Source organism: Oncorhynchus keta, chromosome 14 (assembly GCF_023373465.1).
Source record: "Oncorhynchus keta strain PuntledgeMale-10-30-2019 chromosome 14, Oket_V2, whole genome shotgun sequence".
Lineage (NCBI taxonomy): Eukaryota > Metazoa > Chordata > Actinopteri > Salmoniformes > Salmonidae > Oncorhynchus > Oncorhynchus keta.
In genome coordinates, this window is record NC_068434.1 from 13,314,171 (window position 1) to 13,327,772 (window position 13,602).

The following is a 13,602-nucleotide window of genomic DNA, read 5'->3' on the forward strand; positions in this document are numbered from 1 at the left end:
TGGGTTTACCAGAAAAGGTTTATTCAGCTGTTCAAATAAGGAAACAATTCCTTGGAGTGGCAGCAGTGATGGCTGTTCAGAAATAATCATGAACAGTATACAAACCAACATTTTAAAAAGACCACACTGAAAAAGACCACACCATTAAAGAAATGCCTAACATAAAAGAAATTAAATCATGTGCTTAAACCAGCTTCATATGTATCTGTTTTACCATTTACACCAAGAACAAAACACCAGTTACAATAAAGAGATTGGTTGAACTCCTGAAAATGCACCAAGTCAAAGCTCATCCACCCAAAACACAACCTCTGCTGGCCACAAGCTATGTTGACGAGTGGAATCTCAAATTAAAAACAAAGAACATGCTTACCAATTGTGTACTCGGTTGATCAGTTATTTTCATTCATATCAAAACAAAGTTTGATTTGAGCCATTACTAAGGAGGAAGTGAGAACTGTGTGCAAATACATTAAATTATAGTTTAAAGCAGAATTGTATCAAGTAGGTCTCAAATTAGAACTGCAAGACAGGCCACCAGTATGTTCATACATTCAGGAAAACAGTGTTGTAAAAAACAATGACAATATGCACCCACATAATAAATACGTTGTTACAATTCCAATATTTGCTAGATTTCATTTAGAAAATCCACTGGGTTTGTTAAAAGTAACTTCAAACCTGAACGTATATTAAAAATTCAAATTCCGTGAATGGCATCTAAAAAGCAAAAATCTGCCATGAACCGTTGTTGTTGTTGTAGTGGAGGAGGTGACTGGGATGAGATGCTGTGGGACGTTAGGATCCAACTCGTGTCGTGGTGGTCTTCCTGTCAGAGAAGAAGCTCCTCAGCAAAACTACCTGGCTGATGCTGACCACCAGCAAAATGAAGGCCTCTCCAATGGACCAGAAAGCCACTCTTGTGTTGAGGTCCTCAGCACGGCTGCGTCCCTGCCCCTCCCGCAGACGGAAATGTGTCTGATAGTCAATGACCGATTTCAGGGCCTCATGAATGGACACGCAGGCAGACTCCATCTGAAACATTTAGAGTTTAAAGATCCTTACAAGATCCTTGCATGTTTTGACATACAAGCACTGCAAATAACCAACCACTGTTTGTCAATGCACACTATTCCCACATGACACCTTCACCTAATGGGGCCCACTGAAATCCAATGACATTTCATACTGTTGTAGAGATTTAACCAATTGTTTTTTTGTTTGTTATTGAACTGCCATAATCAATATCACATAGAAGAGCATCTCTCAACAATAGTAATTTTAACAGACCTACCTGGGTCAAAGCAGTGACCCTGTTCTCATTGGGGAAAAGTGGAGGATCCTCTCCAACTTGGAAATCGAAGTAGACTGTCTTGTGCGTGAAGGTGGAAAACTCATTGCTGAAGCAGAACTTGTATGTTCCATTCTTGGCAGCCGTGAATGTAAAGCTGTCGTACTGCTTCTTCATTTCTTTGTAAAGAACAGTACCATCTGCATCCTCCAGGCGACAGTCAACATCGTAATGCCCACCAGTGACAACCTGGACAGAAAATGTGTTCTTTAAAATACAGCCTATCCATTTCAATATAAAACTTGGTACCATAGTGGTGGAATTATTATCAATACTAAATCCCATAACTCCATGTCATAATGTGAGGGCTTCAATTAACTTACCTGGAACTCAAGTGTACACTTGGTACCAACGGTAATATCTTCATAGAAACACTGTTTTGCGTTATCCGGAAGCTCAAATGTAAGCTCAGAACCAAACGCCCATCCACAGAGCAGGTGGGCCCAAAGCACCTGCACAAACAGTCTGATTGTACCGTGATAACTGCACATCTTGGCGGATGGAAGATTTTATATCGTTGTGGACCTGCAAATACAGAACATTTCCAGATAATCAAACAGATAACTAAGTAATCTAATAAAAACGTACACATTGACAAATAACAGAAATAGAATGGCAAAACAAACCCGGAATTCACAACTAACGTTAGCTAGCCAACTTGCTATGCTAATGTAGCTCGCTGACAAGGCCGATTAACTAGGTATCCACTTCTATTAGAAATGTAGTTCGCAAAATTAAGTAGGTTTACAATTAACAATTACAACATGTGTTAATGCGTATTGTTCTAATATTTTAAGGAGTCATTTAATAGCATACTATTTTAGTTAAATATTGTGTTTCGTCCAATACCACTCACCTCAAATCCCTCACCCGGAAACAAGTAGCTACTAAGAGACGTAGCACTAACGTCACTCCTCCGCGACGCTCGTTCCTCAGCCGATCTTCTTCTTCTTTGGTGGGGTTTATGGGTGGTTGGCATCCAACTTTATGGTGCATTACCGCCACCTACTGTACTGGAGTGTGGGACAGAGACAGGGGGAAACTAAACCCTGCCTGCCAGCCGTGTTGCTCTTAAAAAGATAACAACATATTTGAGACTATATCTAATGACGTTCTACTCAATATACTCCTTAAACAAATTTCCCGTAACCCCTTCTCCCTCATACTAGATCTCATCCTCTCTCTTTCCCTCCAATAATGTCCACACTGTATCAATACATGCTCCACTGTCTCGGTTTCCTGGCAATACATACATTTTCCTGTTGGATGCTTTCCTATTACATGTAAGGTCTTATTCAAATGTCTGTGTCCCACCCTTAATCTTGTAAATATAGCCTCCTCTCTTCTGTTCCTTCCTGCCGTTCTCCCCTCCCCAACTTTCCTCTGCACTTGAAATAAATACCTGCCCGTGGTATCTGTAACCATTTCTAATCTAACTGTACCTTCTCCTCTGTGCAATCCTGTTTCCAAGCTGGTCACGGGTGCACCTCAGCCACGCTCAAGGTACTAAACGATATCATAATCGCCATCGATAAAAGACAGTACTGTGCAGCCGTCTTCATCGACCTGGCCAAGGCTTTCGACTCTGTCAATCACTGCATTCTTATTGGCAGATTCAACAGCCTTGGTTTCTCAAATGACTGCCTCGGCTGGTTCACCAACTACTTCTCATATAGAGTTCAGTGTGTCAAATCGGAGGGCCTGTTGTCCGGTCCTCTGGCAGTCTCTATGGGGGTACCAGAGGGTTCAATTCTTGGGCCGACTCTTTTCTCTGTATATATCAATGATGTCGCTCTTGCTGCGGGTGATTCTTTGATCCACCTCTACGCAGACGACACCATTCTGTATACATCTGGCCCTTCTTTGGACACTGTGTTAACAAACCTCCAAACGAGCTTCAGTGCCTTACAACTCTCCTTCCGTGGCCTCCAATTGCTCTTAAACGCTAGTAAAATTAAATGCATGCTCTTCAACAGATCGTTCCCCACACACGGCCGCCCAACTAGCATCACTACTCTGGACGGTTCTGACTTAGAATATGTGGACAACTACAAATACCTAGGTGTCTGGTTAGACTGTAAACTTTCCTTCCAGGCTCATATTAAGCATCTTTAATCCAAAATTACATCTAGAATCGGCTTTCTATTTTGCAACAAAGCCTCCCTCACTCATGCTGCCAAACATTCCCTCGTAAAACTGACTATCCTACCAATCCTTGACTTCGGCGATGTCATTTACAAAATAGCCTCCAACACTCTACTCAGAAAACTGGATGCAGTCTATCACAGTGCAATCTGTTTTGTCACCAAAGCCCCATATACCACCCACCACTGCGACCTGTATGCTCTCGTCGGCTGGCCCTCGCTACATATTCGTCGCCAGTCCCACTGGCTCCAGGTCATCTATAAGTCTTTGCTAGGTAAAGCTCCGCCTTATCTCAGTTCACTGGTTCACCATAACAACACCCACCCATAGCACGCGCTCCAGCAGGTATATCTCACTGGTCATCCCCAAAGCCAACACCAGTTTGGCCGCCTTTCCTTTACAGTTCTTCGCTGCAAATGATTGCAATGAATTGCAAAAATTGTTGAAGTTGGAGACTTATATAGCCCTCACTAACTTTAAGCATCAGCTATCTGAGCAGCTTACAGATCGCTGCAGCTGTATACAGCCCATCTGTAAATAGCCCATCCAACTACCTACCTCATCCCCATATTGTTTTTATTTACTTTTATTTGTTGCTCTTTTGCACATCAGTATTTATACTTGCACATCATCTGCACATCTATCACTCCAGTGTTAATTTGCTAAATTGTAATTACCTCGGTACCATGGCCTATTTATTGCCTTACCTCCTTACTCCATTTGCAAACACTGTATATAGATTTTTCTATTGTGTTATTGACTACTTTTGTTTATCTCACGTGTGACTCTGTGTTGTTGTCTTTTGTCGCACTGCTTTGCCTGATCTTAGCCAGGTCGTAGTTGTAAATGAGAACTTGTTCTCAACTGGCCTACCTGGTTAAATAAAGGTGAAAAATATATATCTATTTTTTTAAATCTCTATTCCAATGCTCCTGCCATTTGTCCACCATCACTGTCCATATCAGGCTTTTTGCCTCTGCCTTGCTCATTGAAACTACCACATCCACATCCCCACTACTTAGTGCTTGTTTTGCCAGTACATCAACTGCCTCGTTCCTCTCCACTCCCACATGAGCTGGGACCCATGTAAATACTATCTGTATACCCATTTGTTTACTCCTGCCATGGGTTTGTATCACCTCATAAAGTGGGTCTTGTCTGCTACGTGATATAAAGGACTGGAGACTCCTTAACACTGTACATGAATCAGAGCAAATAACTACTCTTTCTGGCTTAACTTCCTCCTCCTACTGCAAGGCCAACAGCATGGCCACCACCACTGTCGAATATACAGCCAGATGATCTGTAATACGTTTCCTGACTTTCACCCACATTCCTGCACGACAATGCTGACCCAGTACGTCTTGTCCTTGGATATTTTGAACCATCTGTGTACATGGCCACAAAATCTTGATACACAGTATCGAGATGTCTCTTAAACAAATCAGATGGATCAACACCCTCCCTATCTTTCTGTAGTCTCTCCAATACTTCTAGATCTACTACTGGAGGTGGGAGTAGCCATTGTGGATTTACAGGAATAGCTACCATTAGTCTAAACTCCCTTCCATACATTCTCATCTCGTTCGCCTGGGTATTACCCACCCACCCAAAGCTTGTGTTCTGTCTTCGCTCATGTTCCCAGCATGCCTGTAAAATCCCTTTTGCAGGATGAGATACCCCATGTCCCTGTAGGTTGACCCAAATAATTCATTGCCAGCTGCTGTCTCCTAATCTGCAATGGCATTTCCCCCATCACCACCTGTAGTGTAGCCACTGGGGATGTCTGAAATGCCCCAGTCCTTGTCCCTGTATGACATCTAGCCAAACCATACGCTATACTTCCATAGACTATTACAGATCGGATCAATACAACATATATGGTCTTCAATGAGGCACGCCCAGCCCCCCACTCCATCCCTGTCAGACAGCGCATCACATTTAGTACCTTCTTACACTTTCTCACCAATCTCTCAATGTGTTCTGCCTAGGTCATTCTAGTATCAAAGTATACCCCAAGGAACCTGAAGGCACAGACCCTCTCCAATATTCTCCCATATAACCTCAAGCATACCTCATCTCCCACCCTCCTCCTGGTAAAGAACACTGTCTGAGTTTTCTCTACTGTTATGGAATTATTTATGAATAATGACTAAATGAGGTATGCTGCACTATAACTGGCAATAATTCTACCCTGTCTTTCTTGTAGTGTTAAATAATGTTTGTTCATTAGGAAGGGGTTATATGGCATGTACCTAGGAAGAAAGGAATGTATGTGGGGGTAGAAAGAGAACGGAGAGGGGCATTAACCTATGTTGGAACCGACCTGGATGTAAATTTGTGGAGATAAGAGGGGACAGGGAGAGCTCCTCCAGAACTCTAGTATCTGGGGGAGCCTGGAACTGTCAGCTGAGTGGTTATAAACTGTGGTGAGACTCATGAGAAAATCCCTATGTTGGTGTGTATGTATGTGCGTAGGTTAGGATGGTATAAAAGGAATGTATTTGTGTAAACTGGAGAGCTCTCGCAAATAAATCTGGATCTGATCAATTGTGAGCTGGAAATTTGATTTAAGACCAGAACTTTACAACCTCTGGCTATCGGACAGATAAACATAAATTGGAATCTATGAACATTGATTACAAAATTACTTAACATCTACAGAGAACCTAAATCCCCACGTTAACTTCTTGGTGACAGGGAGCAGTGTTTTCACATCCGGATGAAATGCATGCCCAAATTCAACTGCCTGCTACTCATCCCCAGAAGATATGCATATTATTAGTATATTTGGATAGAAAACACTCTGAAGTTTCTAAAACTGTTTGAGTCATGTCTGTGAGTATAACATAACTTATTTAGCAGGTGAAACCCCGAGGACAAACCATTCAGATTTCTTGTTTTGAGGTCACGCTCTTTTCAATGAGGTTTCATTGGGAATTCAGATTTCTAAGGGACCTTCTTGCAGTTCCTAACGCTTCCACTGGATGTCAACTGTCTTTAAAAATTGGTTGAGGTTTTTCCTTTGTGTAATGAAGAAATAGCCCTGTTCAGAACGAGGGTCACTTGCAGTGTACTTTTAGATAGAGGCGCCGTGACCAGAAAGCTAACTACAGTTTGTTTTCTTCCTGTATTGAACACAGATCATCCTGTCTTCTTTTGTATCGATTATTTACGGTAAAAAAAAATACCTAAAGTTGCATTGCAAAAGTAGTTTGAAATGTTTTGGCAAAGTTTACAGGTAACTTTTGAGATATTTCTTAGTCACATTGCGCAAGTTGGAACCGGTGTTTTTCTGGATCAAACGCGCAAAATAAATGGACATTTTGGATATATATCGACAGAATTAATCAAACAAAAGGACCATTTGTGATGTTTATGGGACATATTGGAGTGCCAACAAAAGAAGCTCGTCAAAGGTAAGGCATGAATCATATTTTTATTTCTACGTTTTGTGTCGCGCCTGCAGGGTTGAAATATGCTTTTCTCTCTTTGTTTACGGAGGTGCACAGATAATAGCATCGTTTGATTTTGCCGAAAAGCCTTTCTGAAATCTGACATGTTGGCTGGATTCACAACAAGTGTAGCTTTAATTTGGTATCTTACATGTGTGATTTCATGAAAGTTTGATTTTTATAGTAATTTATTTGAATTTGCCGCTCTGCATTTTCACTGGCTTTTGGCCAGGCGGGACGTCCCACATATCCCAGAGAGGTTCATGCCCACCGCTCTACCTCATTAATTGCTTTCTGTACCTTCCAGACTTTGCATGGCACATTTCTTCCTCTCTTCCATAAGGCCCCATCATCTGCAAATAATGACCTCCCAATATCCGGCTGTACCTGAGACTAAACATCATTGATCATGATTGTGAATCCCTCAACCGATCAATCAAATGCTGCGTTCATATGGTAGTTGGAACTAAGAAATTCAAAAATGTCAGACTTGGTAACTGATTGAACTCAGCACGTGTATAACTACAACCATTTAGCGAGTCAGAAATGTAAGAGATTCCTAGTTCTACTTCCGACTAAGACGTGAACGAGGCAAAAGACAGTACAGTATGAAGATATACTGCTTCCAAGATCATGTAAACGATGTCATGGCGACGTTGGCTAGCTAATGGTGCTTTCAAGACAACTGGGAACTCTGAAAATTACGAGGTCAGATCATGATGTTAGTGATTTTCAGGTCGGAAAGTCGGAGCTCTACAAACAGGCTGGTGGGGTCAACTTGGGGTCATGATAGGGGCCGCACAAAATGTTTGATGTATTGTAATTATTGATTATTCTTATATTGTATTAATAGAAGGGGAAGGGCTATAAGAACCCTCCCCCACTACATTTATAGGGTCCTAGACTACAGATGAACAATATATGGATTATAAGGTTTAATTTTGTTCCACAGTTATTTTCTAGTCTCTCTCTCTTATAATGAAATGGTCTGAGAGATGTGTGAGTTTTTGCAGTCAAAACAGGGTGTCTGTGAGAATGCGCCTCAAGGCTAAAAGAGACTCATAGACAAAGAACCCTGCAGGGGAGTGAAAGAGATAAGAGACTAGTCAGACATACCACTATAAAGCAACTTGGGGAGTGGAAAATTACTGCTGAGCCTTTAGAAAACACTGGAACTATTGTCTCTCTTGCAAGTTTGTAAAACTGCATATGTATGGGCTTGGTCTCATGAGTAGAAGGCATTGACGTAGAAAGTTACATCACTAGGGGTTGACTGCAAGCATATTAAAAGCAACTTGGACTTTTCCTATTTTGCAGATCTCAGGAGAGACAGTTGTATGTTTGATGTTTGATCTCTGACTTCTGTCTACAGCTGTATTTGGATTAAAATTGTTATGATTTATAAATTCACATTTAGAGGAGTCCTTATTTGTTAAGTAAATAACGGAGAGCCCAGAAAAGTGGAACCAACACGGCCCAAATTGGAATTCCGAGTTGGATGACCGTTCAAAAGATTTTTCCGAGTCAGAGCTCGTTTATCCAGAGTTTTCAGTTGTCTTGAACACACTGAGGCCGGAGATTTCCGAGTTCCCACTCGTTTTGAACACGGCATAAGCTCTAGGTAAAATATAGTTGTTTTTTAAAGCTGGGCTAATGCCGCGTTTATATGCTGGTCGGAACTAGGAACCTCAAAAATGTCCAACTTGCTGATTCATTGAACGCATCAAGTGTATAACTACAACCAGTTAGAGAGTCAGAAATTGCAGAGTTTCCTATTTCCGACTAGGACGTGAACGCGGCATGAGCTCAAGTGCAGAAACACTTCATCGAGACTAACTGCCGTCTCACGCCGAACTGCGCAGGTGAAAACCGTCAACAATCAAAGCCACTCCTTAAAGTTATTTTTGACCAATGTGAAAACGTGTCAGTTTGTCACTTTCACGAGTTTGGAGTAATAACATATTCAACTACTTAAGACATTGGCTAGAATATAGGTTGTGCCTTTAGATTTCGAGAAAATTAACAACTAAGGAAGAATGTTTAACATCCCTCATTTACTTCTACAACGCCAAACCCCGGCCTGGTATGGTCTGCTTTGCAAGCTTCCCCAAAGTCTTACGGAAGACAATGCGCCTTGAAAGAAATTATGGGGACCACCCAGAAAAAGTGTTGCATCTTTTTTTGGCATTGTATTCGTGTAAGGGATCTGTTAAGACATCTGTTGAGATGGGGCCACCTTTACAGTCAACTGTAAGTGCTGTTATTGTGAAGTGGAAACGTTTAGGAGCAACAACGCGAGGTGGTAGGCCATACAACTCACAGAACAGGACCGTTGATTGCTGAAGCACGAAGTGCATAAAAATTGTTGGTCCTTGGTTGAAACACTCACTACCCAGTTCCAAACTGCCTCTGGAAGCAACTTCAGCACAATAACTCTGTCTGGAGCTTCGTGGCCGAGCAGCCACACACAAACTTGGTAGAAGAGGAATAATGGTCTGTGCCTGTTTTTCAAGGTTTGGTCAGGCCTACAATGACATTCTAGGCGATTCTGTGCTTCCAACTTTTTGACAAAAGTTTGGGTAAGGCCCTTTTACCTGTTTCAACATGTCAATACCCCCATGCACAGAGTGAGGTCCATACAGAAGTGGTTTGTCGAGATTGGTATGGAAGAACTTGACTGGCCTGCACAGAGCCCTGACTTCAACCCCATCCATCCAACACCTTTGGGATGAATTGAAACACCAACTGCGATCCAGGCCTAATCGCCCAACATCAGTGTGCAATCTCGCCAATGCTCTGGAGCATTGGCTGAATGGAAGCAAGTCTCTGAAGCAATGTTCTACCATCTAGTGGAAAGCCTTCCCAGAAGAGGGGCGGCTGTTTTAGCAGCAAAGGGGGGACCAACTCCATATTAATGCCCATGATTTTGGAATGAGATGATTGATGAGCAGGTGTCCACATACTTTTGGTCATGTAGTGTACTACTCTCTTCAACTCCATGTGAACTTGTTGCCATTCTTTCTCCATGTCATGTGCTTCTTATACTCCCCTTGTGCTTCTTAGTCTTCCCTCTACCATTGCTCAAAATTATCAGATGAAGGGACCTCACTATGAGGGGAATTTGATTAATGCCACGGGTAAACCGGTTTAGCATTGATTGCATTCGATTTGGAACCTGGCTGACTGTATATTTACGGAAAAGAGATGTTGTATGTTTCTGAAAGATGCACCATGCTGCATTGTTGACAATATGACCGATCGGGGCAGATTACTATTCGATTTGATCAGGGCTTCGATTGGTCACGTGACGGGCCATAGCCCGTTTCAACCCGGGAGGCTTAATTGAACTCCCTCATAGACGACCTACTAACCATAGAAATATAATCCATAGAACGGACCTCCCCATTCAAGTCAATGATGGTATAATGGGTGGACTGGCAGCCATTTTGAGTGTACCCATAGGAGCAACGCTAGGTTGAAGATAACAAAGGTTAAGAAAAGAGGATTCTAATATCCCATAATTCTTTACTTGAATGAGTAAGAATTGTAAACAATGATACCAGCAATGCAAGCAAAAATGACTGGAATTGAATGGTTGCAGTAGCCTATTGAAAGTTAGACATCAAAGTGAAAAATAAACATTTCAGCTTCTCAACGAACACAGAGCATAACTGCTTTACTGTCATTCTATTCAAATATTTTTTTTAATGATCTACAGCCACTTTAAATCAAATCTGCCAAACTAACCCTGATTCAGATTACTATCCTACCTGTGGTAGATTACGGAGACATAATTTATAGATTGTCAGGTAAGGGTGCTCTCGAGCGACTAGATGTTCTTTACAATTCGGCCATCAGATCTGCCACCAATGCATTGTAAACTGGTCATCTCTGTATACCAGTCACAAAGACCCACTGGTTGATGCTTATTTTTTTTTTTGAACTCTTGGGCCTCACTCCCCCTATCCGAGATATTTACTGCAGCCCTCATTCTCCACATACAACACCGGTTCTGACAGTCACATTCTGTTAAAGGTCCCCAAAGCACACACATCCCTGGGTCGCTCCTCTTTTCAGTGCGCTGCAGCTAGCGAATGGAACGAGCTACAACAAACACTCAAACTGGACAGTTTTATCTCAATCATGGACACTCTTACTGACAGATGTGGCTGCTTTGCGTGATGTATTGTTGTCTCTACCTTCTTGCCCTTTGTGCTGTTGTCTGTTCTCAATAATGTTGGTACCCTGTTTTGTGCTGCTACCATGTTGTGCTGCTACCATGTTGTATTGCTACCATGTTGTCATGTTATGTAGCTACTATGCTGTATTGTCATGTTTTGCTGCCATGCTATGTTATTGTCTTACGTCTCTCTTTATGTAGTGTTGTGTTATCTCTCTTGTCGTGATGTGTTTTGTAGTATATTTTTTACATTTTATAAGAATTTTTAATCCCAGCCCCCGTCCCCACAGGAGGCCTTTTGCCTTTTGATAGGCTGTCATTGTAAATAAGAATTTGTTCTTAACTGAATTGCCTAGTTAAATAAAGGTTGCGCCAAATACAACAGGTGACCTTTACAGTCAAATGCTTATTTACAAGCCCTTAACCAACAATGCAGTTTAAGAAACATAGTTGTTAAGAAAGTTTTTACTAAATAAACTGAAGTAGAAAAAATGTAATATAAAATATATGAAGTGACTATGCATAGGTAATAAACAGAGAGTAACAGCAGTGTAACAATGGGGGGAGGGGGGGTTGTCGTGCCCCCTTCACGACTGTCTTGGTGTGTTTGGAACATGATAGTTTGCACTTTGTCATGGTTTCAATGCCAATCCTGTAGCATCCTGCAGCGGCGCTGTCAGTGATCCCATCAAGAATTTGTTTATTTTTCAAACGTGTGCTTCAGTCTGGAGGAGGCGGGGGTGAAAAAGGTTTCCGATTCTTTGTTGTCTGGGAGAGAGGCAGCCTGGAAGCTACTCCTGCTTCGTCAAGACTCTCGTAGTGTGGAAGATTATGCGGTTGATATACGTACGTTGGCCGCAGAGAGTGCCTGCAGCCAGGGAGTGCCAGCTGCCCGTTCCCCAGTCCTGGAATGGGCTCATTCCTCCAGACATGCCTGCCACCCTGGCTCCCGTCGGACCCTGGCCTTTGTGCATCAGAGTTTTTGGTGGCCCACCATGGTTCCGGACGTCTCCGCGTTCATCACCACCTGCATTGTTTGTGCTCCTTCAACCACTTCCTGTCCCTCACTGCCCCTGGTCTCATATATCACTGGACTTCGTCATTGGCCTCCCTCCGTCAGATGGCAACACCACTACATAGGCTACTAAATACATACTTTGACCACACAATACTTTCTGATTTCAGCTTGGGAAAAGATGTATGTTTTGTTGAAGAAAAAAAACAAGTTTTGTAATCCCCTCTAGATGGTGCCAGTATTCTGTAAATGCCTCGGCCTCTGTATTTAAAATCTCCATCCACCAGGGGGTGCAAATCAACATCTCATCGTTGAGTTGGATACTAAAGTTGGATACCATAAGCACTTACTTAAGACGGTGAAAAAAAATGGTGCTTTCTCTTCGTGTTTCCCTTGTGGCCAGATAAATGTGTCAGCCTCCATTGTCGCCTTGTGCTTCTTTTCACAACACGAGTACATATTTCGCGGTGCATAATAGGGCCAACATCACAAACATGTTTGTATTTTCTGGTAACTCAATACTGCATTTTGTCAGTGTCATTGAAAAAGGGGGCATTTTACGATAATGTTTTCCTGTAAAAATGATCAGCAGTCAAGACATTTGCATTTGCAGTGATGATGATTATGATTATTTTCATCTTTATTTGCCCCCAAACTTAACACTTTGTATTCAGTACTAAAGGGTAATTGCTTTCGCCACATCACTTGCAGCATTATTTTACTGCCTTGTTGCAAACAGGATGCATATTTTTGTTCTGTAAGAGATTCCTTCTTTTCACACTGTCAATTAGGTTAGTATTGTGGAGTAACTACAATATAGTTAATCAATCCTTATTATTCTCCTATCTGAGCCAATAAACTCTGTAACTGTTTTAAAGTCCCCATTCGCATCATGGTGACATCCCTGAGCGGTTTCCTTTCCCTCCGGCAACTGAGTTAGGAAGGACACCTGTGGCTTTTCTAGTGACTGGGTGTATTGATACACCATCCAAAGTGTAATTAATAACTCACCATGCTCAAAGGGATATTGAATGTCTGCTTTTTTTAAACTTTTACCAATCTACCAACAGATTACCGTCTTTGCGAGATATTTGAAAATCTCCCTGGTGTTTGTTGTTGAATCTGTGTTTAAAATTCACTGTTTGATTGACCTTACAGATAATTGTATGTGTGGGGTACAGAGATGAGATAATCATTCAAAAATAATGTTTAACATGATTGTTTCTCACAGAGTGACTCCATGCAACTTATTATGTGACTTGGTCATGACATTTTTACTCCTGAACTAATTTAGGCTTGCCATAACAAACTGGGTTAATAATTAATCACTCAAGATATTATAGATTTTCATTTTATATATGTTTTATACACATTTTGAAAAAGATAATTCCACTTTGACATTATGCAGAATTGTGTGTAAGCGAGTGACAGAAATGTCTAAATGTAATCCATTTTA

The 13,602-nt window shown here is 41.6% G+C and overlaps 1 protein-coding gene across 2 annotated transcripts; it reads right to left on the minus strand.

The window, feature by feature from the left end:
• Window positions 1-2,371, minus strand: LOC118392869 (transmembrane emp24 domain-containing protein 7-like). 2 transcript variants are annotated; one of them, XM_035784854.2, is made up of 4 exons: window positions 2,208-2,371; window positions 1,675-1,876; window positions 1,295-1,540; window positions 1-1,035 (listed from the first exon to the last, which is right to left on the minus strand). In XM_035784854.2, the coding sequence occupies exons 2-4, from the start codon at window positions 1,840-1,842 to the stop codon at window positions 799-801; spliced, it is 651 nt and encodes a 216-aa protein (XP_035640747.1). In that variant the 5' UTR covers window positions 1,843-1,876; window positions 2,208-2,371; the 3' UTR covers window positions 1-798. The 2 variants fall into 2 exon arrangements, with proteins under 2 accessions (XP_035640747.1, XP_035640749.1); XM_035784856.1 differs by lacking the exon at window positions 2,208-2,371 and adding an exon at window positions 1,978-2,195.
• Window positions 2,372-13,602: the final 11,231 nt, after the last annotated feature.

What these genes read in the sequence shown, in the direction of transcription:
- LOC118392869 (XM_035784854.2), bottom strand. Translation starts at nt 1,842, where the DNA reads ATGTGCAGTTATCACGGTACAATCAGACTGTTTGTGCAGGTGCTTTGG. An exon ending in AGTGTACACTTGAGTTCCAG is followed by an intron (nt 1,541 to 1,674) that starts GTAAGTTAATTG and finishes TTTTCTGTCCAG; the next exon opens with GTTGTCACTGGTGGGCATTA. An exon ending in GGGTCACTGCTTTGACCCAG is followed by an intron (nt 1,036 to 1,294) that starts GTAGGTCTGTTA and finishes TAAATGTTTCAG; the next exon opens with ATGGAGTCTGCCTGCGTGTC.